We start from the raw sequence: 22,560 nt of genomic DNA on the forward strand, positions 1-22,560 counted from the left end.
CCCTGTTACTGCTCAGCTGGTAGCAGAGGGGCTGTACCTGTGCAATGGGAGGGTGTTAAAAAAACAACCACTGCTGACAAAGCGGAAGACATGTCTGCTGGGCAGCTTTGAGTTGTGCTTTTTGTTCTGCTGCAGCCCTGGCTGGCCCTAAGGGCACTGAGATGGTTCAGCAAAGTCTGAGAAGCTCTGTGGGCCCTTGGTGCTGCAGGGGGGAGAGGATCAGTGTGACTGGTTGTGGGCTGATGGTTGATAGTGTCTGACTACTAAACTCAACCCGCTGTTCCAAACCAGGCTGTGCCACAGGACAAGGCTCGGTGTCTTTTTCCTGTGGCACCTTTATCAGAGCCAACCCAGCAGCAAACCACTAACACTGGTGTATGTGTGTGGTCAGCTCTGGCTTGTGAAGCAGTGTGTTGCTGGTTTTGTGATACTGTGTCATTTCCCCTGTTTATTCTGTCACTAGTGGTTAGGTGTGTTGGGAGACCAAGTGCTCAGGGTCCCAGCCACCGAGCTGCAAAGAAACCTTCAGAATGCTGTTACCTGGGGCCTTGGCTGCCTCTGTGCCAGTAGCAGGTAGGTGTTGTTCCCCACAGGGCTGCAAAAGCTTGGGTGGGTAGAGCACACACCGGGTGAGAAGAGTATGGGGCTGTGCTGCTGCCTCTGAGGAAAGAGAGAGCTCACTGCTCTGGGAGCACCCTGGGGTGCGGTAAGTCAAAGGGCTACAGCCAGAGGAGCTCTCTGGGACATCAGCCTCGTAGGGCCGTGCCATCTGAAGCTGTAAGTGATCTCTCCTGTGCTGGAAATCTGTTTCAGTGCAGCATGGAAAACATGCAGTTAGGACAAGGAGAAATTCAGTTGTTTAGTATTTTATTAAAGAGGGAAATATACACGCCTCTCCCTGGCAGAGTGGAGCTGCTGGCTCAGGGCATCTCTTACAACACGACTGCGCGGTGTTTGTGCAAAGAAAAGAAACCACGTTTCTGTGGAGCGTGTTTCTGAACTGGGGTGTGATGGAGCACAGTGAGAGCCATGCCGGCTGCTGGAACACCTCCACAACTCGCCCTGTCCCACACCAGGCTGCTCCTCTCGTGTTTTACCACAAGAAGGAAGAGGCAGCTTATTGTGCTTGACATCTGAACAAATCCTGGGTAAGAGACACTCACAGCTTGTGAATATTGCTAATTACTTACAGTTAATGTATCCTGACGACGGTGATATGAAACTGCAAAACCACAGGATCCTATGGGAAGTCTTGGTCATCAATGGCCAACTCCATTTCCTTGCACACACAGCAGGTGCCCTCCTGCCTGCAGAGCAAGGCGTGCTCTGCCCAGGGGTCCCAGTGCCCCTGTCTGTGCTTGGTGCCTGCAGTGGGCAAGGAGCTCCTGGCCTCAGAAACAGCCCTGCAGGAGGCTCAGACACCAGAGTGAGCATCTGCAGCTCTCTGCTCAGGTTACAAGTGAGAGATTAAATATGGATAAATGCTGTAGGTTTATATATAATGCTTTCTTCTACCTTATGAAATGTGCCTCGGTGGTCAAAAGACGATAAAACGTTATTAGAAACCTTAGTTAGCCAGAAAGGACAACCCTGCCCTTAAAAAATAAATAAAACCTACTTAGTTCTACTACAGCCTTTGCTTAAATGCCCTCAGAAGAACAGAATACCTTGTAAGTGCCTTGTGAGAATGCATCTGTCCATGCAATGGCCCAAGTTCCTCGTTTAACAAGCATTGCACTTTTTGTAGAAGTCATCAAAACTATAAAACCTATTATTTTTTGTCTGAAAGTGTTAGTCTAAAAAGTACAGCATTACTTTATAACCGTTCATGGTAAACTCCTAGCACACGCGCATGTGCACAGACACACACTGTCGCCTAAACGCTTTCTAAAGATACTGATTACAAAGTGTATAAAATTAGTAATACATTGTCAGGATACAGTGAGAGATGAGCCACCCTATAACACTGACTATATCTAGTATCAATCACTAACTGTACACGTTTATACAGCCTTATATTCACCAGCGACTTGCGGAACGTAAACAGCAAACACACAAAGCAGTTCAGTAACGCTGTTGAAAAACAGTCATTACTGACTCCAACTGACTCGAGCTGACTGAAATCTTCTGAGAAAGACGTTTGTGTTTCATCCATCCATGGGGCTGAAACCAGCCCTCCAGTAGAACGGCTCAACCTGCTCTTGAACTGAGTGAGCCGAATCCTCCTCACTCAGCTTAGGATGACTCTAGGCGGTACTGTGACCAGCACTGCCAAGTGCACGGGCTTCCTCCCATGGGCACCTCCATGCTGTCCCCGAGCTCTGCCAGCACAGTGGTGTGGCTCAAATGTTTTGTTTTTAATCTTTGTATTTCTTCAGGCAAATGCTGGCCATGAGGCCATTTGGTCCTGAGTGCGCGTTTCTGGCATGACCAGCATGGCGCGGGAGGAAGCGGTAGGCAAAGCTAGGGGTGGATTTTGCGTGTTTGGAGGTAGTCACTGCCCTTCGCCTTCATTTTACACCCCAGTCTAGAATGGTATTGGTACTGCTGCGCTTCCTCCCTGCCTGCTCCCCCTCCTGCCGAGCTGCAAAAGCCAGATCCCTTTCCAAAGATCCACGCAGAGAAAGGAGCAGCTGGACCCAGACAATGGATGACCCTCAGGAGCAACAGCTGCCTTTCCAGGAGATTTCAGAGCCGGACCTAACTCAGCAGATGCTCGCTGCATAGCCTGGAGAAGTTGGAGGCACTTTGTGCATTCTCTTGCCTGCCATACCAACCCACTGGAAGAGTGGCACCAACAGCGTTCAAGAAGGGTCACACCAGCACTAGAAAAAAGCATGGACCATGTGGAAGGCCAGAGACAGAAAAAGCCTCTTGTTGCTGCGCTTCGCGTAGTTCTTTATAAGAAATAAGGACAACTTGGTTTTGCTGCTCACAGGCGTGCTGCACCAGCTCACCCTCTGTGCTTTGAAGGCCCCCAGCAAACATCCCAACTGCTGAAAACATGCTGAGTGGCACATCCTTGTCGGAGAAGTAGCATATGATGTAACCCAGACCAAGAAAAAGGCCTTTTTTTTCAGCAGTAAGAGTCTTGAGATTGATCACTACCTTATGTGCAGACGTGGGAGATCTGATCAGGCTGAGAACACGTTAAAATTGCTCAGGCTGCTGCTATTTCACCAATGTGCAAGTCCCGTGATCGCGCTCCCGTGAAGAATCTGAAATATCAAGTGCACTGGAAAAAAGGGGATTGTCAGGAGAAAAAAAACACCAGAAAATATAAAGACTACAAAAGCAACGTTACTGAGTGGGAACTGGACTGATCGGATACCAACTCGTCGGATCACACAGTGGTTTCTATAGTCTCAATCACTTCCATTTCACACTGAGAGGGTGACAAGAGCGGGCACTCATCTGGTTCCCAGCTGCTATCTGGGCTGTAGTCTTCTTCTGAACTTAGCTCGGCCACCCCCTCCGTGTCCTCATCGCATGACTCCACGTAGTGAACCCCCACCGCATTGATCCCAGAGTCCTCAGAGCTGGAAGGGGACGAGCAGTGATCTGTTTTTGGTGTATTGCTCTCTTTTGTGATTAAGGCATTGCGAACAGAGGCTTCCTCGGGCTTTGTCTTGTGGGGCACGGGGGGAGGCTGCCTCTGCACATAGCACATCTTCCCATTGATGCATTTCACGCGGTAATTGTCAATGAAGAGGTCTGCGATTGTGCAGAACTGCGGGGAGTCGGGGGGCAGCGGGGGCTGGAAGACGGGAGCGAACTTGAGAAAGTGTTCGGTGAGTGAGACGGAGATCTGGATTGTGTTCGTAGATTCCCGAGGGCGAACAGGTATTTCGGTGCTGGGAAGCTGCTCCACGGGAGTCATGGGCTGGTAGACATATTTACCTGTGGGGGAAGACAAAAAGCAGCACTTAAGGACTTATCTTTAAGGTTAGCAAGAAACCGATAAGACGGCGCTCGCCTCTGGCAGTCGGTAATAGCCAGCAGTTCCTTCAGTCAGCAGCTGCTCTGTTTTCAATGGCCTCAAGGTGTTGGTTACTTTTCTGCTGTTACAGACTCTCTGGTGCTTAACACTGCAGGTAACCATGACTTCTCTCAGCCCAGTCCCGCTTCTCTCCCTCTCCTTGCTTCTAAGACATCTGTAGGACATCTAGAGCTGGAAAATTGATGCCGGGGGTGCGAATGCGTGGCTGAGAAGTGGGACAGACAGCAGTTCTGCCAGTGTCCCTTCCTAGCGGAAACTGAAGATGCTCAGCAGCCTTTCTATTTCTCACAGCAAACACAGAGCAGTTCTACCACACAGAGCAGTTCTACCACACATCTTTGGCAAAGCGATCTGTGTTCCTATTATTATTATTCTGCTTAATGGCAGAGTCTCCCTGAGTGCATTTCCATGTTCTTTTTTTTTTTTTCCCTGAGGGCTAACCTGCATTTTTCTGTGTTATAAAACAGAATTAACATGACTGCAACTGGAATTTTAAGAGAAAAAATAAGGGATTTCCCGTGCCATAGAAATGCCTTTGACATTTTGATTATCTAGCTAAGTAATAAGAAGAACAGGATTATGTTGTCTATGTGGAGCTGAACCAAGTGTGAACTAGAGAGAGCAGCTGAAAATCTCTACTAAAAGAAATAAATAAGAGAGCAGAAAATCAGTACTTTGTTAGGAAAAACTGAGAAACCCGAGGCTATGCCAAAGACTGGAAAATGCTGTGTTTTATTTGCATGAAGGCCCTGAAAAATTCATGTCTCCCCAGGGGGTTCATGCACTATGAAAGCACAAATTTCCAGAAGACTTGTGAGTAGTGGGACTCTGAAGTGTTTTGATGCAGGAGTTACGATACTGCAAATACCGCTTTGCAAAGGCAGAAAAGGCATCAAAGTGATGAAGAATTGTTTTGATGCTTGAAACTCTCCAGGTAAGGAGCAGAAAGGCACCACAGGAATGGATCTAGCTGTGCTGTGCTGTGCTGAGGAGCTGCAGCTTTCTGACACATGTTTTTCTGGCCCAGGCCCAGAGGCAGGTGCAGACTTTCTCCCTCCAATTGCCCATTCCTTCTGAAAATCAGAGCAATGATTGCTTTCTGCTCAGGGCACTGAGCATGGCCCAGATCAGAAACAGGAGGAAGGGCTCGCTGCACCTCTCCTTAACCTGGGTGTCCTTCACAGGCACTGACTGCAATAAATTCTCAGCCAGCGTGGCATTGGCCATGGGATGGGCTAAGACATCCCCTCTCTTGGCTGTAGCAGCCTCTTGGGTGTTCATCTGCTTTGCCAGCCCCAACGAGCCAGCGCCCACACGCATGCTGTGCTTTGCCAGCCAAGCCCTGGTACGTCACCAGGGGAAACATCAAGCACAGGAGAAGGCTCTTCCACCCCTGCTGTGCCTGGTGTACTGCAAGGAAAACAGCCTGTACAAAAGCAGGCTGTGCTCCCCAGCTGGGACTTCCCAACCTCCGCTGTCCAAGGAGAGCGTTGGGAAGCATTGGAGTGTGAGAGAGGCGCAATGTGAAGCTGGCAGATGCAGAGAGCAGGACCAGGGGAAGGAGCACCAGGCACATCGAAAAGGAAAAACACCCTGGTTGTGCAGCAGGAGAGAAACAGCCACCAGGCAGCCTCAGGAAGCAGCGAGAATGCTGCAGTAAGTGGGCATGGGAAGAAAACATTTGGTGAATAGATCTGACCAGCTTCAGTTGAATACCTCATCAAGCAGTCTTTTCCTAGGAGCTGGAACGATAACTGCCAGGGCTGCTGGAAAAGCTCAGTGAAAATAAAAATGCCATGTTTTATTCCTCCTATGTGAGAGTGGCTGGATGGCAGTTAGGAAATTCACATCCACCCTTCCCAATTGCCATCTAGTTATCCCAGCCTTGGCTTGCTGTGTCCCGGAAGAATTTAGTGCTACCATCAAATGCTTGCACACTTTAACCACAGGCAGAATGGAGCTCTTACTCCTGGAGAGCACTCTGGAGCAGCAGCACAGCTATTTCTGCACTGGCAGTTGCTGAGAGATGTGGGCTTTGGTTGCATTTTTCAACCCTTGCCCAGCACAGCTTCTCTGGGATGACTCTGCCCTCCAGCCCAGCTAACAGCAGCTGCCCGCAGCTTCCCGTGGTGTGCTGTCTGCAGAAAGCCTTCCTGCACATCAGTAAGCATTAAGCATGCTGCTGCCTGGCAAAGCAACACAATCAACTGATGAGCACGCTGCTAACTGGAATGGTGTCCCACAAAATCCAGCTCACGGAAGCTGGAATGTAGCCTAGATGTGATCAATATCCCTTTGTCTGAGACCATGATGCTGTATTTATTGATATATTTGGGGCACTTTTATGCAGGCTTCACTTCCCTTCCAGGGACAACCAAGGGTAAGACACTACTGAAAAACATTTCTCAGCTCCTGTTTGAGGTGTCCAAGAAAGGTGTTGGGTGAAGGCTACAATTTTCTACCTAACACAGCTGCCACACGCTGGCGAGGGCTGGGGGATGTTGGAGAGATGTAGGGGAACTGCCAGGTCAGGGCTTGGTGGAGCACCTGGTGAAGGGGTGCAGCTGCCCAGAGAGCACAGGCAAATTGTGTGCACCTGTGCTCCCCAGGTGACCAGAATAAGCTGAAACCCCCCCAAAATAACATCAACTGGCAAATGCAGCCAGATGGGTTGATGGTCAAATGAGAAGAGGAAGAAATTTGCTGCCCAGCTGTGCTAGGTGCAGGATGCATTTGCACCTCAAGTGCTTTCCCTCTCACTGCCTGTCATGGGAGCACCACTGGTTAGGATTTATTTGGCAAACTGGCATCTCCTAAGTACAGCAGCTCCCATCCCAAGCCCCTGTTTACAGCTGTAGTCTGGCTGGTTCAGGAGAATGGCAAGCTGATCACACGTGTGGAAAGCAAGGCCCTGGCCATGTTTAAACTTCAGCTCTGTTTGCAGCCACCCTGACAAGCAAAGGCAAAGCGATGGCTGAAAGGGAAGGCTGGCAGTGGGGAGCGAAGCTGTTTGTTCTGTTGCTGCAGCAGCATGGGGCAATTCACCATGTGTTTCAAAACCAACATGCTGGCACTAATTTCAGGGTAGAATCCAACAGCAGCTGCCCTACTGACAGAGGATTTCAGGCCCATTTGTGTGACTTTACGTTGGCTAAAAGCACCTCCTCGTGTTTCAAGGACAAGTAATGCCCGGGCAAGGCAGAAATCACCCAAGAGGGAAAAGGAAATTTTCTATGTAAACTGGCTTTCTGCATTTTGGGGGGGATTCTGTTATAAATTTCTCAAGTTTCAGTTAATTTTAGGGCAGAGTCTGTTCATTTTAGATTAAACTCCCGCTTTCTGAAGGTGATCAGTCAGCTCTCCAAGCGGTGCTGGTGCTCACAGCTGGACCTGTCAGGCTGGATCACGGACAAAGCTGCAGTAACAGCATCACTTAGAACTTCTTACCCTACGTAATGGACGGAAATGCATCAACCACAATGAAGATGCTATGAAAAATGTATGCAGAAACTTAAAAATAAGGCTGCCCACCCACTCCAGCTTGCGTGATTGGCAGAGATGTCTTTTGAACAGAGAATTATCCAAAGGCACAAGTCCCCGCCTTCTTTTATGCTGCATTTTGGGCTGATAAAACTCCCCCTGAAATAAACACAAACATTTTTTTGCTGACTTCGAGCAGCTGGCGAAAACCCACCAAGTCATATTTTGAGCACCTATTCTGACACGCTCCTTCTAGTACCGTGGCACGTAATTTATTGCACATTTATTTCCACTGAGTCAGTTGGAGAACTCTGGACTGAGCTCTGCTGATGGCTGCTCCTGTAAATTACACCATTTTGCACAAATACAGATGCCAGACAGGCACTGCATCACTACTTGTTTCCTGGGTCATTTGCTACATCTGCCTACGCAGAAGATGGTATTTTGGTGAAGGAAAAATACTGCATGTGCTGAACACGTTGGGTTTGGTCCAAATAAAACCACCTAAATATCAGAGTTTAGCAAGAAGTTTGCTGAAGTTTGGGAAGACCTTCAATGCTGTACAATGTGCTACCAAGTGATTGCTGCAGTTCTACCAACACAGCACAGTGCTGTGGGGAAGCAACACCTGGTTGGGATCCCAAGTGCAGAATGTGATGTGCGTGAAGCCAGGCTCTGCCAGAACTGTTTTCATGGTGAGTCTCAATCAACTGCGACAGCCACGTGTTAATGACCACTACAGTGAAGCAGATGGCAAGCACACAGCATACCTGTTTGCCACCGCTGAAAGCTTGCTGAAGCCATTGCCATTGCTCGTGCTTTCTGCTGCTCCGTGCTCACGCCGCGTTACTGTGCACAGACATTTCACCTCTTTGCCTAATGCTAATTGCACGGCGACAGCAGCCTGTGCACAGCTAAAAAGAGTGATTGTTTCTCCATTTCTTAATTATTCAACTGCTGCAGAAGCCTAAAAACTAAATCCCTTGGAGAATTAAGACACAAAAGCCCAGTCAACTGCAAAGCAACCACTCCAGGCATGGCCAAGGAGGCGAGTCCTGGGCAGCGCTCCCCTCCCTGCTTGCTGACCTCCAGCACAGGCTCTGTGGAGCTGAAGGCTCTGCTACAAGGGACAAAGCTCAAGCAAACTCGTGTCACATGGAAAACCTTCTAACCCCCCAGAGCAGGCCTGCTTCCATCAAAATGATATACGTAAAGTCTCTTTGCAGTATCAATTCCCAGAGCTGTGTGGTAGATTGGTTGGAAGATGGATTATGGTGTCTCCTGCATGTGAAAAATAAATAAGGGCCCTTAGAAGTAAGCCATGAGGTCACCTCCCTCTGATTTTTTGCTAATTGAGCAGTCTGCATGCATCATCACTGAACAGACGCAGCAGTAATTTCCGTGGCTAATACAAAACAACTTAACCATTAAATAAGCAGAGGTGCTGCTTAAATATTTTATGACCCCCTTCCCTTTGTCCCAGCCTTCTCGTTTCCCTTCGACACTAACGTGCCTGGCATGAGAAAAGAAAAATGAAGGAAATCCACCTTTGAGCAGTGAGGTTCCTCATAAAGCCGCCATTGCCACCCTCTCAAAATGATACCTCTTAATCAACAACAACGAGTGCACTGCAGCTCAGAAAGCTGACAAAAGGTGGTTCTGGACTGTAGGCATCTTAAGTCAGCAGTACGTACTGTGTAGCAAGCATTTGTTTGCATGCAAGATATTCAGGCATCTTTTAACCAACATGCACCAGCTTTTTTCATGCGTGTGCTTTCTTTTGCAGCTGCCTGAGCAAAGATTTCTATGTCCCTCCCTCAATCTGCCAGCTCACCTACTCTCCAAAAACCCACAGGGCTAATGAGGACCTGCCATCTGTATACTACTTAACTAACAAGAAACTGGCTCAGGTTAACCCGTGCAGCTCAGGACCTGCCACCATGTCCCGGAGCCAGCTGAGCACTAAGGCACCTTGCTGAGGTGGGAGGAAAACGGGCTCTGATCACAGACATCTCAGAGTCTCGTGCCTTTGGATGTAGTGCATGATTCTGCTTGGCTCTACACCTTCATGATGGTCCCAGTGAAGTTCTGTTGCAAAGGCAACAGAGAGTCCTGCTTCTGCCATGCTGGGCCTTGCCAAAGACATCAGCTGATGTGGTTGAGAAGTCAGCCCCGCTACAAAGAACATCCGTGTATGAGATCCTTGTAACATACCACACAGCTCTGAAGGCACGAAGGCAAAGCAGGCATTCCTAAGGCAAGTGTCACGGGAGAAAATGGAGAGGAGGATTTCAGTGTTAGTGCAAGGAGTGCTCACACCCCTGCATATAGGGAAAGCCCTGGAGATCAGCCTTACAGATGCTGGCCTTCCTCTTAGCAAAAGACAGAGAACTGAGATGGAACACTGCTTCCCAGCCCTGCAGCTGCCACAGGGACATTGATTACCTCCCTCCTTCCTTCTCTGTCTACTTACATGCAAAACTTGGGACAAAAAAACCTCTGCAAACCACAATGGGCCTCACCATAAACATTCACCAAGGGCTGTAATAGTTCCAAATGATGCTTTGCTTAGAGTGCAGTTAATAGCTTTTGCAGAGAGATGAGAAGCAAATGGAAAGGAAAACCTAGAGTGTGTTTACAGATGTCACATGAAAAAACACTGCTAACCCAGTTTCCATTTATTCCTAATAGATGAACAGCTGGTGGGTTGTACCTCGCAGAACAGAGACGTGTGTTGGGAGCGTGAGACAGGGAGAGGAGAAAATTGTTTCAGGACAGTGAGGCCCTGTCAGACCTACAGTACAAACCCAAAGAGATGAACTGTGCAACTGGGGTCTACAATGGAGCATAACTAAAATGCTTGTCGACGTTGAAAGATCCTCATATGTAAAGGTATGGAACACTTGAATGCAAGTTGAAACTTTTGCTCTGCACTTTTTTCAAGCAAATTGAGAAAGCAGAGAGATAGATTTCTAATGGGGAGAAGGCAGAGCACACAAGACACTTGCAGATGGAAGGCACAGTGAGGGATAGGGGCCAGCTCTCCAAAGGCCTGACCCCAACCCTGGATGTCAGGCAGTGGGATGCACCAGCAGGGCAAGCCGCCTCTTCTCACACCTGCACTGTATCATCTGTCCCATATCCCAGCCTCACCCAGGCACAGAAAAGAACCAGCAGTGATTCTGTAAGGTTGCCAATTCCCTTCTCACATGAAGGAGAGGTGTTCCCTCTGATTGCTGTATGGTGAGAGACAGCTGTGACAGCCCTTGACTTGATGAGCTGTAAGCTTTTCACAGAAACCCAAGAAAGGGGAAAAATGAGAAGGTTTTTTTTTCTTCCTCGTAATATGTATTTTGATGCCCTTTTGTCTTGATTTGTTTTAAATACAAAGGAAAAAAAAAAAGGATCTTGATTTTACATGCTGTGAGTGTTTCAGGGCTCTCTCTGCACTTTCACTCAATAGCAGGTTAACTCTTCAATGCAAACAGAGCCTGGAGCTTCCTTCTACCATCGCTGCTCCTTCATTTCTTACATGGATTTACCAGACTTAAAGAAAAAGCAACACTGGATTTAGAAATGTTCCATGCAGCCATAAGCCCTCTTAAAGGAGCCATATCCCCATAGGGACAGCAGCTGGGCAGCACCCACCACTATCTGAGCTCTGAACCCAACCACGTTTGCCATCTAGCAACCCTTTGCAAAGCTGCCCTGCAAAGAGGAGCAGCCGCTTTTTGCACATCTCTGAGACATTCTATCCCCCAACTGACGGTAGATATTTGTTAAATCCAGTACAGAAAATAGCAAGAAATGGCTTAGCGTTACATGTTTATTTTACAAAACCATCCCTGTGTGCCATCTGCTCGAAGATTCAGAGCCCCATCATTTTCATGCAGACAGTGTGCTGATATGGTAACAGAAAAGGATAACCACAGCTCAGCATCAAACGCTACCTCCAAAGAAAGAAAGCATTTCCTGCTGCAGAGAAATACAGGCAGTGCAGACAAGCTACTGCCTTCCAGGTGCACGGCACAGCCTGCACATGGTGCTCCCATGGGCACCTCTAGGAGATGGCAATGTTTTCCTGTAAATCCTTAAACAAGCACAACAGCTCAGTGGTCCTTGAAGGGCAACTTATCTCCAAAGGACCAAGCAAGACCCGCACTCTGCACCCATAGGATGGAATGGATGGCCGAGGCAGGGGGCTGGCTGCTTTCATAGCTTGGAATAGCTGCATCTCGATGGATACAGTCCACTTTCCTGGTGGGCTGACAGGAGAAGCAATGGCATATGTGATGTGTGGCACTGGTGCCACTACCTTCCTGTTGTCAGCCTACAGGATCTCCTGCTGACACATCATCTGTGCTGGGGCCTCGTGGATTGCCTGACAAATACATTCTTCATTGATGGGAAGAGCATCTTTATCACCATCCTTTTAACCTCGTTCTGTTGTTTCTTCTAGTGTTTATCTAGGCACGTTTCCACTCGTACTTCACTCCATCTAATCTTCATATTTCTATTACAAGGCTCTACAAGACCCATTCTGGAGAATCTGAAGGGCTGCTTTCCCTGCACACACCCAAAATAGGTCACCACTCATTGCTGATGCATGCAGGTGTTGGTGACAGCCCTTCCCTCAGAGGAGCCTTGGATCCAGCAATGCTCTACAAGAAAATATGAAAACCCAAGTGACCCCAGGGGAAGAGGGGGAAGAGGAGGAGGAAGAGGAGGAGGAAGAGAGCCACCACATCACACAGTGCTGCTGCAGGAGTGCTCAGAGCAGCTGGACAGCGTGGGTGGGAGCAAGCTCAGCACTCATTGCTGCAGCACAGTAAGGGAATGCTGGTGGAGGGGTAACAGCATCACTCTGAGCTTCACACCATAGGGAGATCCCACAGCAAGCACCAGCTGGGCATGCTGAAGGCTGGTGGCATAGAGCAGGAGGAGCAGAGAACAAGGTGCCTCCTTTTGTCTGCCCAGCTACTGACAGCTTCATGCCAGCGGACTGTGGAAAGGCTGCAGGAAACACAGCTCTGAATCAGCAAAGGCACTGAAATCCAAACGGTGCCACACAGCAAGAAGAATGAAGCAGCTGAAATGGCTGCAGGTGTGTTGCACGAAGCAGGAGGAGGGGAGACAGCAGGGTGTGCACTGACTGGGCACAGAAGGGAAATGTTTCAGGGGTGGGTGCAAGGGCCCAGGTAAAGCAGCAGCTCTGGCAGCGCGCATGTGGGCTCTCAAAGCTCTGCAGCCATCAGTGAGAACAGGAACACAAACGTAAGCTCTGGTTAAAAGTGTTTTACAACATAGGTTATATATAAATCCCAACTGTTACGTTGCCTAAATTAAAGTATGAGTATATTAAAAACAAGGTGCAGTTGCCAAGCAATCAGATTTCACTTTCCCAGTAGGTCTCTGACTTCCAATTACATGAATACACCAAACTATTGGCAAAAACATCTCTAAGCTGCACCAACTGCACTTCCTAAGTTCTGTGATCAGTCACTATGTAAAAATCGCTTATTGGGACGATCAGTCATCATGAAAGCACATTCTGTATCCTAAGGGCAAGTAAGAGGTGCTGGAATAAAAACCACAGCACGCTAAAGCACGGTCACTTCATATACAGACAGAATGAGACTAGATGGAAACCAATCTACTGTCCATCAGCTCCTTATATCACTGTGGCTGATGCCATCCACCAGCAGCCCACGCTGCCACAACCACCAGTTTGGAACATTTTAGAGTTTGTGAGTAAAGCACTTCATTTTTCTTTTAATCCTTCACAGAAACAGCAGCTCCTGGTACAGGCCCACCAATGTGCAGCACTCGGTTAACAAAGCTTGAGGTGACTCACGAGTGCAAGACAGCTTCAGGTAAACTGACAGGCATTACATAAAACACCACAAGATGCCCATTCTGTGCTGGTTGCAACAATGTGAGCAGTGGCAAATATGTGCTTGTGTTGTGCCAGGGAAGCTGAGGAGCTGTGCCAGGCACATGAAGCATCCCTCAGTGCTCCCAGCAAACCTGGGCACGCAGTCAGACCTGCAGGGTGGGAACCAGGGAGGTGACAACCTTGTAACTCAGTTTGTAACAGGGCAATGCAAAGATATGGCTGCAGTGAAGGCATGTGGAACATCCATTGGTACCCAGGAGGAGATGACCAGGAAAGCAAAGTCAGAAGGCAAAGGAGTGATACACTTTTGCATTTGGGCACTTGAAGTAAATACACTTACGGAATCAAGCAGGAAAATTGATTTCCTCGCTGGCAGAGTTCAGGAAGGAAGCCATGCATTTACAGGGACACTGGAGCACCGACACACGTTTCATCTTTGAGCAGTGAAAAACATCCCTGCAGCCTTTTCCCAGCACAAAGACCCAAGAGCAGAAGCAGAGGCTCAGCCCTCCTCACCAGCCCTTTGTGGAACACCCTGAGTTCACAGCCACGCCAGCTGATGGGACACAGTGATGATCAAACTTTGGGACCTTTGAGGTCCCACCACCCCCTGGTTTCAGGCAGGTCCTCAGCAGGCTTCATGCAAGAGGCAACTTAACCCTTTGCACACTTAGAGCAGAGAGCTGCCATTTCTCCCCACCTCACAGAGGCTCTCAGACATCGCTTTTTGTGAATCACACTCGGATGGACGCGTTATGAAACACAGCTTCGTTGTCATGCAGGGCAAGCAGGAGGTCCTGGCTGGGGGAAAGCGTGCAGGGATACAAGGCCCCTTTCTCTCACGGCTTCTGGAGAAAGAAATGCAATGATTACTATTCAGTCCTCTGTGAGGCACCGAAGAATTAGTCCTGTGTGATGCGCTCAGAGCGAGTCACTTAAATTCAAAGCTTTCCTTGTGGTCTGTTAGGTGTTTTTGTTAGTAATAATAAGGAAGGAAAAGGTGTGCCTCAAGACATAGCTCTGCACTACAGCAAGGAATAAAGAATGAATGGCGGTAGGTTCTTCAAAGCCACTGGTGCTTCTATAGGGTTTGATGAAATCTACACATCCGTGTTCTCTTTCTGAGGCACAGCACTAACACGAACAGGATATTGAAAGTGTGATTTGGGGATTATAACCAAAACCAGAGCAATGGAGGGTGACTCAGGCCCAGAAAGGTGAGCCCATACAACTGCAGGTAGTTGTTTACCCCTAGAGTGAGTTACACATCAGAGTATTTTAAGCTGACATTCTTTCCTTCGTTGTGTACAGCTTAGTGAAATGAAGCCAGAATATCACAGGTCTTTCAAATACAGGTGAAGAGAAGATCTCGCACAGCCACAGGCAGCAAATCCTCATTAAAAGTGTTTTCCATTACCAGCTGACAAATCCACCTTTGGGCGAGCGTAGCCTGGTGCTCAGCCTAATGCTTTGCTCACGCACAAGTATTTTGTCCAGATCCACAGACTTAAACTGGATGAACGTTTAAATCCTTCTCACAGCAAACACGAAGGAAAACTGCTTATTTCCTCTCGGATTTGTAAGCGTTCTCCCAGCAAAGCGATGCATTTTGCAGAGAACACCCAGCCCCACAGTTTCTAGCCCAGCCATTCCACTCCAACTCAGGGCTTTCCCATCAAGACAAGAGTCCGAGCTACCCCAAATGTAGCCTCCCAAGTTCAAACACAAGCAGTTACAGCTCCTTTTCCATGTTTATCCAACAAAGCAATCCTCATGATGCTGTGGTGACTATGTTTTTTGTAGCTGAGAATTTGCTCTATCAAATAGCATTACTGTGCTCTTTGTATCTGCTGACATACATCAGGCACTGTTATCCCTATTGCCTTTTTGCTCCTTCTTGGATGTGGCAAAACATCTCAGGGCCACCGAAACCGCTTCCAAGGAAGCCCATGAAAACGAAGCAAACCTTTTGGAAGCTGCAATGGGCACAGCTCTACAGAGCACCCAGGCCTGCAGCTGCTCATAACATGGAGAGAGCAAGAGAAGCTGCCTGGCAGGCAGACTCAAATTCTCTCTCAGCTCCCAGTGCACTTGAATACCTTCAGTAAACACTTCAGCTCGCTCACCAGTGATCTGTTACAAGAAACAAAGGCTGCCTTGCTGATTCCCTGCTTATGGCTCTCACTGGTGGGCTGGGGTCTGAACAATTACACGGGCTCCAATGATTACTGGAGCCCCTGCTGACAGCTCCTGGCACTCTGGACTTGAGAGACACCATGGAGACAGGACTTGGGTGCACACAGCTGCCTGCTGCTTACATTGCAATGGAGCAGGGGAATACCAGCACCTGATACATAGGGCCAGGATGTGCACGCTGCCAGGGGACAGGTAGGAGCTGCTGTGTGACACACACAACCACTGCTGTCACTGCAGAGAGCCATAATTGAGGCTGGCCTTGACAGAGAGCTGTCAACAGTTTTGTGAGATGGAAAATCAATGTTTTTATCTAAAAATGCTGTAAAATAGAAACGCTGGTATTTCAAGCAGTGAAGAGTGTAAGAAGCAAATACAGGCTCGGAATACAGCCAGGTGAAGTGAATGTACTGATGCGCTTTGCTCCACGGCAGCAGCTGTGGGAGGCTGATAACCACTGCTCACTGCCCAAGCAGCGCAAGGGACCATGCGGACCCAAAGGCACGGCTGGCTTGTCCTGCCCTGGGGAATACAGACACCCACACAGCAGGCACTGAGGAAGCAATACAGCTCTGAAAGCAAGGAGAAACCCTGCCTTTCCCTGTCACAGCCGGGCAGGAAATGTCAGCGTGCTCCAATTCTTTGTCCCCGGAACACGTGCCAAAATCCGAGAGGTCCTTCTTCCCAAAACCACACAGGAAACATATGCCCTTCTCGGTGTGCCACACACTGTAGAAGCCCATTTTCTCCTTTTGGCTGAGGAGTAGCAGGGTTTCTTGCCAAGGCTGCCCAACCTCATGCAGAAAGCGGCAGGTTGGGAGCTAAGCTGAAGGCTAAGAGTGCCATCGTTACGTGCTGCACACCAGGGAGCAGGAAGCTATTCCAGGGGCACACCTGTACATCTCATACAGCACTCAGCAACATGCGAAGGGGAGTGGAACATAACATTTATTTGCTGCATTGGATTTTCACTGTAAGATATGCACGAGGTTTTAGGTAACTAAAGATTTATTATCTCTTGATACCACTGCTGTGCAGTGAGCACTATGGAATCGCTATTCACAACGTACTGTTGATAAGTGCAACGTGGAGTACTGAGAGCTGTTCAACACACTGCAAAATGCTCAGATAAAAAATGAACAGTCGCAAGAGTTACAACAGAACTCCCTATTTTTGCACTGCCCAGGAGTGAAGCCAATGCTGTACTCACACCAAGTGTGAGGCTTTCTCTGGTGAGGTAATCTTTAGGAAGGGAAATAAGAAATCACAGCCAAAGCACAGCTGATAATACCAGGACAAGGGGAAATGGATTTAAGTTGAAAGAGGGAAGATTTAGGTTGGATGTTACGGGGAAGTTCTTCACTAGGAGAGTGGTCAGGCCCTGGAACAGGCTGCCCAGGGAGGATGTGGATGTTGGAGGTGTTCAAGGCCAGGTTGGATGGGGCCCTGGGCAACATGATCTAGTAAATGTGGAAGTTTGGTGGCCCTGCCAGGCAGGGGGGTTGGAACTACATGATCCTTGAGGTCCCTTCCAACCCGGGTCATTCTGTGATCTGTGATGCTGACGTGAAATAAACCACAAGGCTCAAACCAAGAGTCATACAGGTATAATACATGGGGTTACTGGAGATGTTCAGATACACCAAGCAGCCCATGATCTCACTCACCAACTGACCTGGCTATTTTATGGACAGAGAAATGCTGGAGGTAAAGAGGAAGCTTAAAGGACTGCTTACTTTGGGGCGTGCCAACACAAGTGGCTTTGGGGAATACAGACTAGGTTCTTTCTCAATTATTGCTTCCATAGCCAAGTGGCTCTGCAGTGCTAAATTGCTTCTGTCACTGAAGTAAGCAGATGTGATCCTGAATACACATGAGGAGGCAATCTACTGATCCTGGCGGAGGTGAGTTCCTGTCATTTTTCAGTGTAAGTGCACTTGTGCACCTTAACGGAGCTGACATTCTCCAGCACCTTGGCCGCCAATGGAAAATAACACTTCAAGGGCCATTTTAATTGACATAGTGCCTCAACGCAGCTCTTAAGAGTCGCAGAAAAGCTCTTGCAAGAACCCTCTGAGGATTCCTAAGTCAGTATTACAGCGCTGTGTTTATGGAAGATAACTTCCGATATTGTTTAATTACATCTCTGACCTCTATATAGTTCTCCATTATAGCACTCATTTTTACTCCTTTTAAGTCCAACTCCAGTCAATCTGCAAGAGCAAGATACAAAAGAGATGCTCAGCTCTGGAATTTGCATTAGGAAATAAGGAGCAAGAAGGCAGCACTCTTCTCCCTATCTCTCAAATTAAACAGGACAATGAGGTATGTGACTTCTTCCATTGAACATTACAGTTCCATGGCACAAATACGTTTCAAAGTTTCCTCAGTTGGACGGAGAGAAATTAAGACAGAAGTCTGTACTTCTTACACAAGTGATGGTTATCTTTAATTCTTATGACTGCTGGAAGGGCTGGGTGGCATCACAAGAAAGCGTCCTTCCAGGAGGGAATCAGCTCCATGTCACTCCGGAGACACATCAGTCCAACCACCCCCCCCCCCCTTAAAGACCTTCAATGGATGCGATTCCTCACCTTTTTATTCTGTTCCCTCACTTCATTTTTCTTCCTACTTAAACAAAGTCTTCTAATACCCAAACCTAACGTTTTCCTTGCCACAGGTAAGTGACAACTGGTGACCTTCCAAGAACACAGCTTTCTTTTCTAGAGAAAAAGAAACAGAGCTTCACAGAGCTTCATCACAGAGTGATGAATCCCCACTTCTACAGCTTTCTGGCAATGCAACGCTTCAAACTAAACCCATCAGCCTGGTTTCATCATTACTGAGCTGGAGAGACTAATTAAATTGCATGCTTGCAACGCTCCGGCTAATGCATCCCCAGTGAAGTGAAGGCTTGGGTTCTGTTTTTGGATTTTCTACCACAAAGGCCTCCTGCTGATGACGCATATTCAGTCCATGATCCATCTTAATCCCCAGATCCCTCACTGCACTGTCACTCCTCCATGCTCCAGCTCTGCACCTGGCTCTCCTTTCCCAAGACCATCCCCAGCCGATATCAGACAGCATCTCCAGTTTGCAAACACCATTTTGAGCTCAGCTCCCATCCTCTGGAGTGCTTGCAAACACAAAGAACCAAAGCCACAGAGATTCTGGAAGAGAAGAACATGTCTGGATCACAACTTGAGGGCCACTGTCTCATGGGTGCAATGTCGCTATCAAGGCATGGTGTCCCTGTGCAACAGGTAACCACGTCACCCCGTCACGGTGCTGGCTGTCACCATGTGCTGCTCACATCAGGGCAGTGACAGAAAGCACAATTGTTCTGAGCTGGGCCCTAAATCAGGGTGACATTCTAAAGCGTGCATGTGATTAGAAGAGAAGCTCCCATCTAAATAAGGAACATTCTTTCAGGAAGACCCTTTTCTCCGTTGAGCCTAATCTGGGATCCAGGTTTCAGCTCCAAAGGGAGATGCTGACAGAAGGAGAGCAGGATGCCAAGAGCCAAGGGACACCTCCAGCCCTCCCAGAGCTTCACCCCAAAGCTGCCTGCAGAGCCGGGTATGAGCCCTGGGCCCCATCTCCCACCTCCTGCAGTCACGCTGCCGGCCGAGCCCGCTCCTCGAGGAGAGCGGCGGTTCATTATTCATCACACCGTGCCCGGCCAGCCCCAGCTTCCATCATCACACACATCTGGAGGACAGCTATTAAAGTTGGCCGGCTGCTCTTTCACACACTTGGCCCGGCCATCGGATGTCGGAGCAGCGGCAACCCGCCCTACCCCGCTGCCGGCTGCAAGTCGCGTATTCCTGCAAAACATCAGCAGACTCCCGGAGGATGCCGTGCGGTTGAACCGCTTCCTCCCACCCCAAGGACAACCGACCGCACCAGGAAGAAGCGCGGTGCAGAAGCGGCTGCCGGCTCCGGGAGCGGCTCCCCCCGCGCCCCGCTCCGCTGCACCAGCCGAACCCGCCGCGGGGCTCCCACCGCTCCGCACCGCGGCCCCCGGGACGGGACGGGACGGGGCGGCGGCCGCCGTGCAACGCGGAGCGGCTACGACCGTCCGGACCAACGGGACCGCGCGTTCGCTCACTCACAGTGGCACCATCCCAGGTGGCAGCACCAGTGCAGGCGGAAGCAGCGGCCGTGGCTGTGCGTGGCGCAGAGCGAGAGCCCGTCGCACGGCTGGAAGTCGGGTCTGCCAGCGCAGCTGCGGGCCAGCGCCTGAGCCTCGTCCAGCTTCTCGCTCTTGGCCGCCGCCGCCGCCCCGCTCATGGCGCCGCCGCTCCGCCCGCAGCCCCCGCGCCGCAGCGGCCAGGAGGAGGAGGAGGAGGAGGAGGAGATGAGGAGGAGGAGGAAAAGGCGCCGAGCCGCAGCGGGGACCGCCCGCCCGCCCAGCGCCGCGGGGGGCAGCGCCGCGGGCAAGGCCCGGCCGCCCGCCCCGACGGCTCCGCCCCGCCCCGCCCCGGCTCCGGAGCGCGGCCGTCGCCGTTCCCTCGGGCGCCCTTCGGCACCGCCCGGCGCTCCCGAGGGCCGAGAGCCGCTGTCCGGTGCGGGGCACGGCACAGGTGCCCTTGTGCGGGGCGGGAGCTTGGGGATGGAGGGACTCGGCCGCGCCGAGGTGCTGCAGTGCCGGCAGCGCGCACGTGGGGAGCGCTGAGAGCGGCCCCGGAGCGGCCCCGGCCGCAGCAACGCAGCCGGCGGTGGGAACGGAGCGTGTCCAGAGAAGGGCGAGGAAGGTGGGAAGGGTCGGGCTGAGCGAGCTGGGGTGGGTCGGGCTGCATATGAGAATCGGAGGAGACATCTCTGCAACTCCTCGAGAGGAGGTTCTGCACCCGGGTGACAACGATAGGACGAGAGGTTGTAGTATGATTTTGGTTAATGAAGATGTGGAGGTGTATTGTTATTTTCCAACATGCACAACTTTAGATCGAAATTAAAGCTGGCCGTTAATCAGTGGCTGTGCTCCTTGGCTTCATAAGGGCAGTGGTACTCTGGCTTCCCTGTCAAGTTGGCAGTTAAATAGTGCTTTTATTGCCCCTGTGGTCGGTAGGAGGAGAGCTGAAGTCAGCTGGGACAGAAAGCCACCCCCACTTGCCCCCTCATCTTTGTGCAATACCCACCAGCTCTCAGCTACAGCCAAACCTCACTCACTGTCTCATAACCCCAAAGCTCCTCCGGGATCTGACCTTGGGGTAGGACCCATAGGTGTCCCAGTGCTGAGCAGCCCCGTGCTGTGTTAAAAGCCATGGAATGGAATTGGTCCTGAGGGGGCCGAGTGGGCCAGTTGGATTTAAATGCCTCCAGGGTTAATGGCAATGAAAAGGGAGCTGTTTGCATCACCCTGAAAGGCTTGGCAGCCTTTGTTTTGCCAAAATCTCACCGAATTCAGCAAACGTTCAGGAAATTGCACAGCTGTTTGCAAGCAGAAGAAAAACTGACTGCAGAATCAGGTGTTTCTTTGACGCTGTCCCACTGGTTTATAAAGAACATCCTACAGATTCCTGTTCCCTGGAGCTTGCCAGCAGCAAACAGGAAATGCAACTCAGCTCCTGTGAGACCCGGGCTGCAAGGAGAATTGCCTGCGCTGCTGCTGCTGGCACCAAGCCCTCCCACCTCACCTCCAGAGCTGCTCTCACACCCAGCTTGGCCTGCAAGCCTGCTTTCCATTATAAAGAAATACAGCCAGAGAAGGTGAACTACGTGATCCAGAAATAGGAGTAAGTGTGTCTGGCAAGGCTGGAGTGCCCTGTTCATTTTGAACACCTATAGGGCAGGGAGCTCTGTGCCTCCCTTTGAAGGCCCTGTGCTGCAGGGGATGCTGATCAAAGCCAAAGCAGTTCTTTCCTTTGCTGCGCTCCTATTCTTTCCCATCTCGCAAAACGCCTGTGGCTGAACAGCTAATGGAGGCATCTGCTGTACTGGTGGAGTTCACTGACTTAATTAAAGACATCTAACAGTTCCGCAGCTGCATGTGAGAGGATGGGGTACTTGGAGGGTTGGAACAGAATATCCTCAACAGTGCTGTGCAACAAGAGTGGGATCTGCAGCCAGACATCACGTGTGAAAGAAGCAGAGCCCAAAGATGAGGGATGGACTAGAGCTGGCTCACAGCCCGGGTCTCAGTGCTGGATATCTTCAGTCTCGGCTTGAACTGATCTGGGTCAGATGTGTGACAAGCAAGCAGAGCCTGGGACACTGGGGTTAAAGCTCGGCCCGTGGGGCTGTGCTTCCCTCTGGACACACTTTGACCCTGCAGCAGAGGAGCAGTGGAGGGCCCAGGACTCCCATGTGCTCCTGCTGACTGCAGGGTCCTGCTCTCAGAGCCACAGCTGCACCCTGAGCTCTGGCAGTTTCACTTTGCTGGCTGGAACATGGCAATCAATGCATTGGTCAATAGGAATGTACAGATTCTGTCAGTAGAGGCATTATGAGTGCCAATGGCCTCTGTTCTCAGTAATTTCCTCGAGGGGAGATGGGAAGGGGGCTGGGCATGTTGGATGTACGGAGGTGCTGTAGGTGAGATGTTTTGGCCACAAGGCTGATGCTGGCGGGGCTTGATACCCAGAAACTACCATCTCTCAGGCAGATAAAGGACATGCCCGCCCCTCCTCAGCCCACTCCTGCTGCAAGGGCAATGCCCTTCTCTAACCCATCTCTGGTACGAATGAACCCCATGGCAGGAGGCCCAGGAGAGGGTAGAGCACAGCACGTCCAGAGCTGTCCTGCCCAGTGACGTGACAGCCGCCAGCAGCAGCAGTGCTGTTGTGTAACATGTCACGCGGAGCCCACGCGCGTGGAAGCAGCGCTTCACCTTTGAGCAAATGCTGGATTGCACTCAGCTGTGACACGCAAGTGATGGGGGGGGGGGAATGCAGCAGTTTTCAGCACCTAAGAGTTATTGCTTTCTCTGGTGCTGGAGGAAAATCCTCCCTTGAACAAAGAAATAGGTTCTGGCTTCTGGAGGGTTTCC

The 22,560-nt window shown here is 50.2% G+C and overlaps 1 protein-coding gene across 1 annotated transcript; it reads right to left on the reverse strand.

Moving 5' to 3' along the window:
• Positions 1-850: 850 nt before the first annotated feature.
• On the reverse strand, positions 851-19,921 carry C9H3orf70 (chromosome 9 C3orf70 homolog). Its single transcript, XM_015870999.2, has 2 exons — positions 19,685-19,921; positions 851-3,900 (listed from the first exon to the last, which is right to left on the reverse strand). Exons 1-2 carry the CDS (start codon positions 19,860-19,862, stop codon positions 3,344-3,346), a joined length of 735 nt encoding a protein of 244 aa, XP_015726485.1. The 5' UTR covers positions 19,863-19,921; the 3' UTR covers positions 851-3,343.
• Between the last annotated feature and the right edge of the window lie 2,639 nt (positions 19,922-22,560).

The sequence above is a fragment of the Coturnix japonica genome, chromosome 9 (genome assembly GCF_001577835.2).
Source record: "Coturnix japonica isolate 7356 chromosome 9, Coturnix japonica 2.1, whole genome shotgun sequence".
Classification (NCBI taxonomy): domain Eukaryota; kingdom Metazoa; phylum Chordata; class Aves; order Galliformes; family Phasianidae; genus Coturnix; species Coturnix japonica.

Excerpts from the sequence above, each read along its gene's own strand:
- C9H3orf70 (XM_015870999.2), bottom strand. The coding sequence starts at position 19,862 with ATGAGCGGGGCGGCGGCGGCGGCCAAGAGCGAGAAGCTGGACGAGGCT. Across the intron at positions 3,901-19,684 it reads CCACCTGGGATGGTGCCACT|GTAAATATGTCTACCAGCCC; the intron begins GTGAGTGAGCGA and ends CTTCCCCCACAG.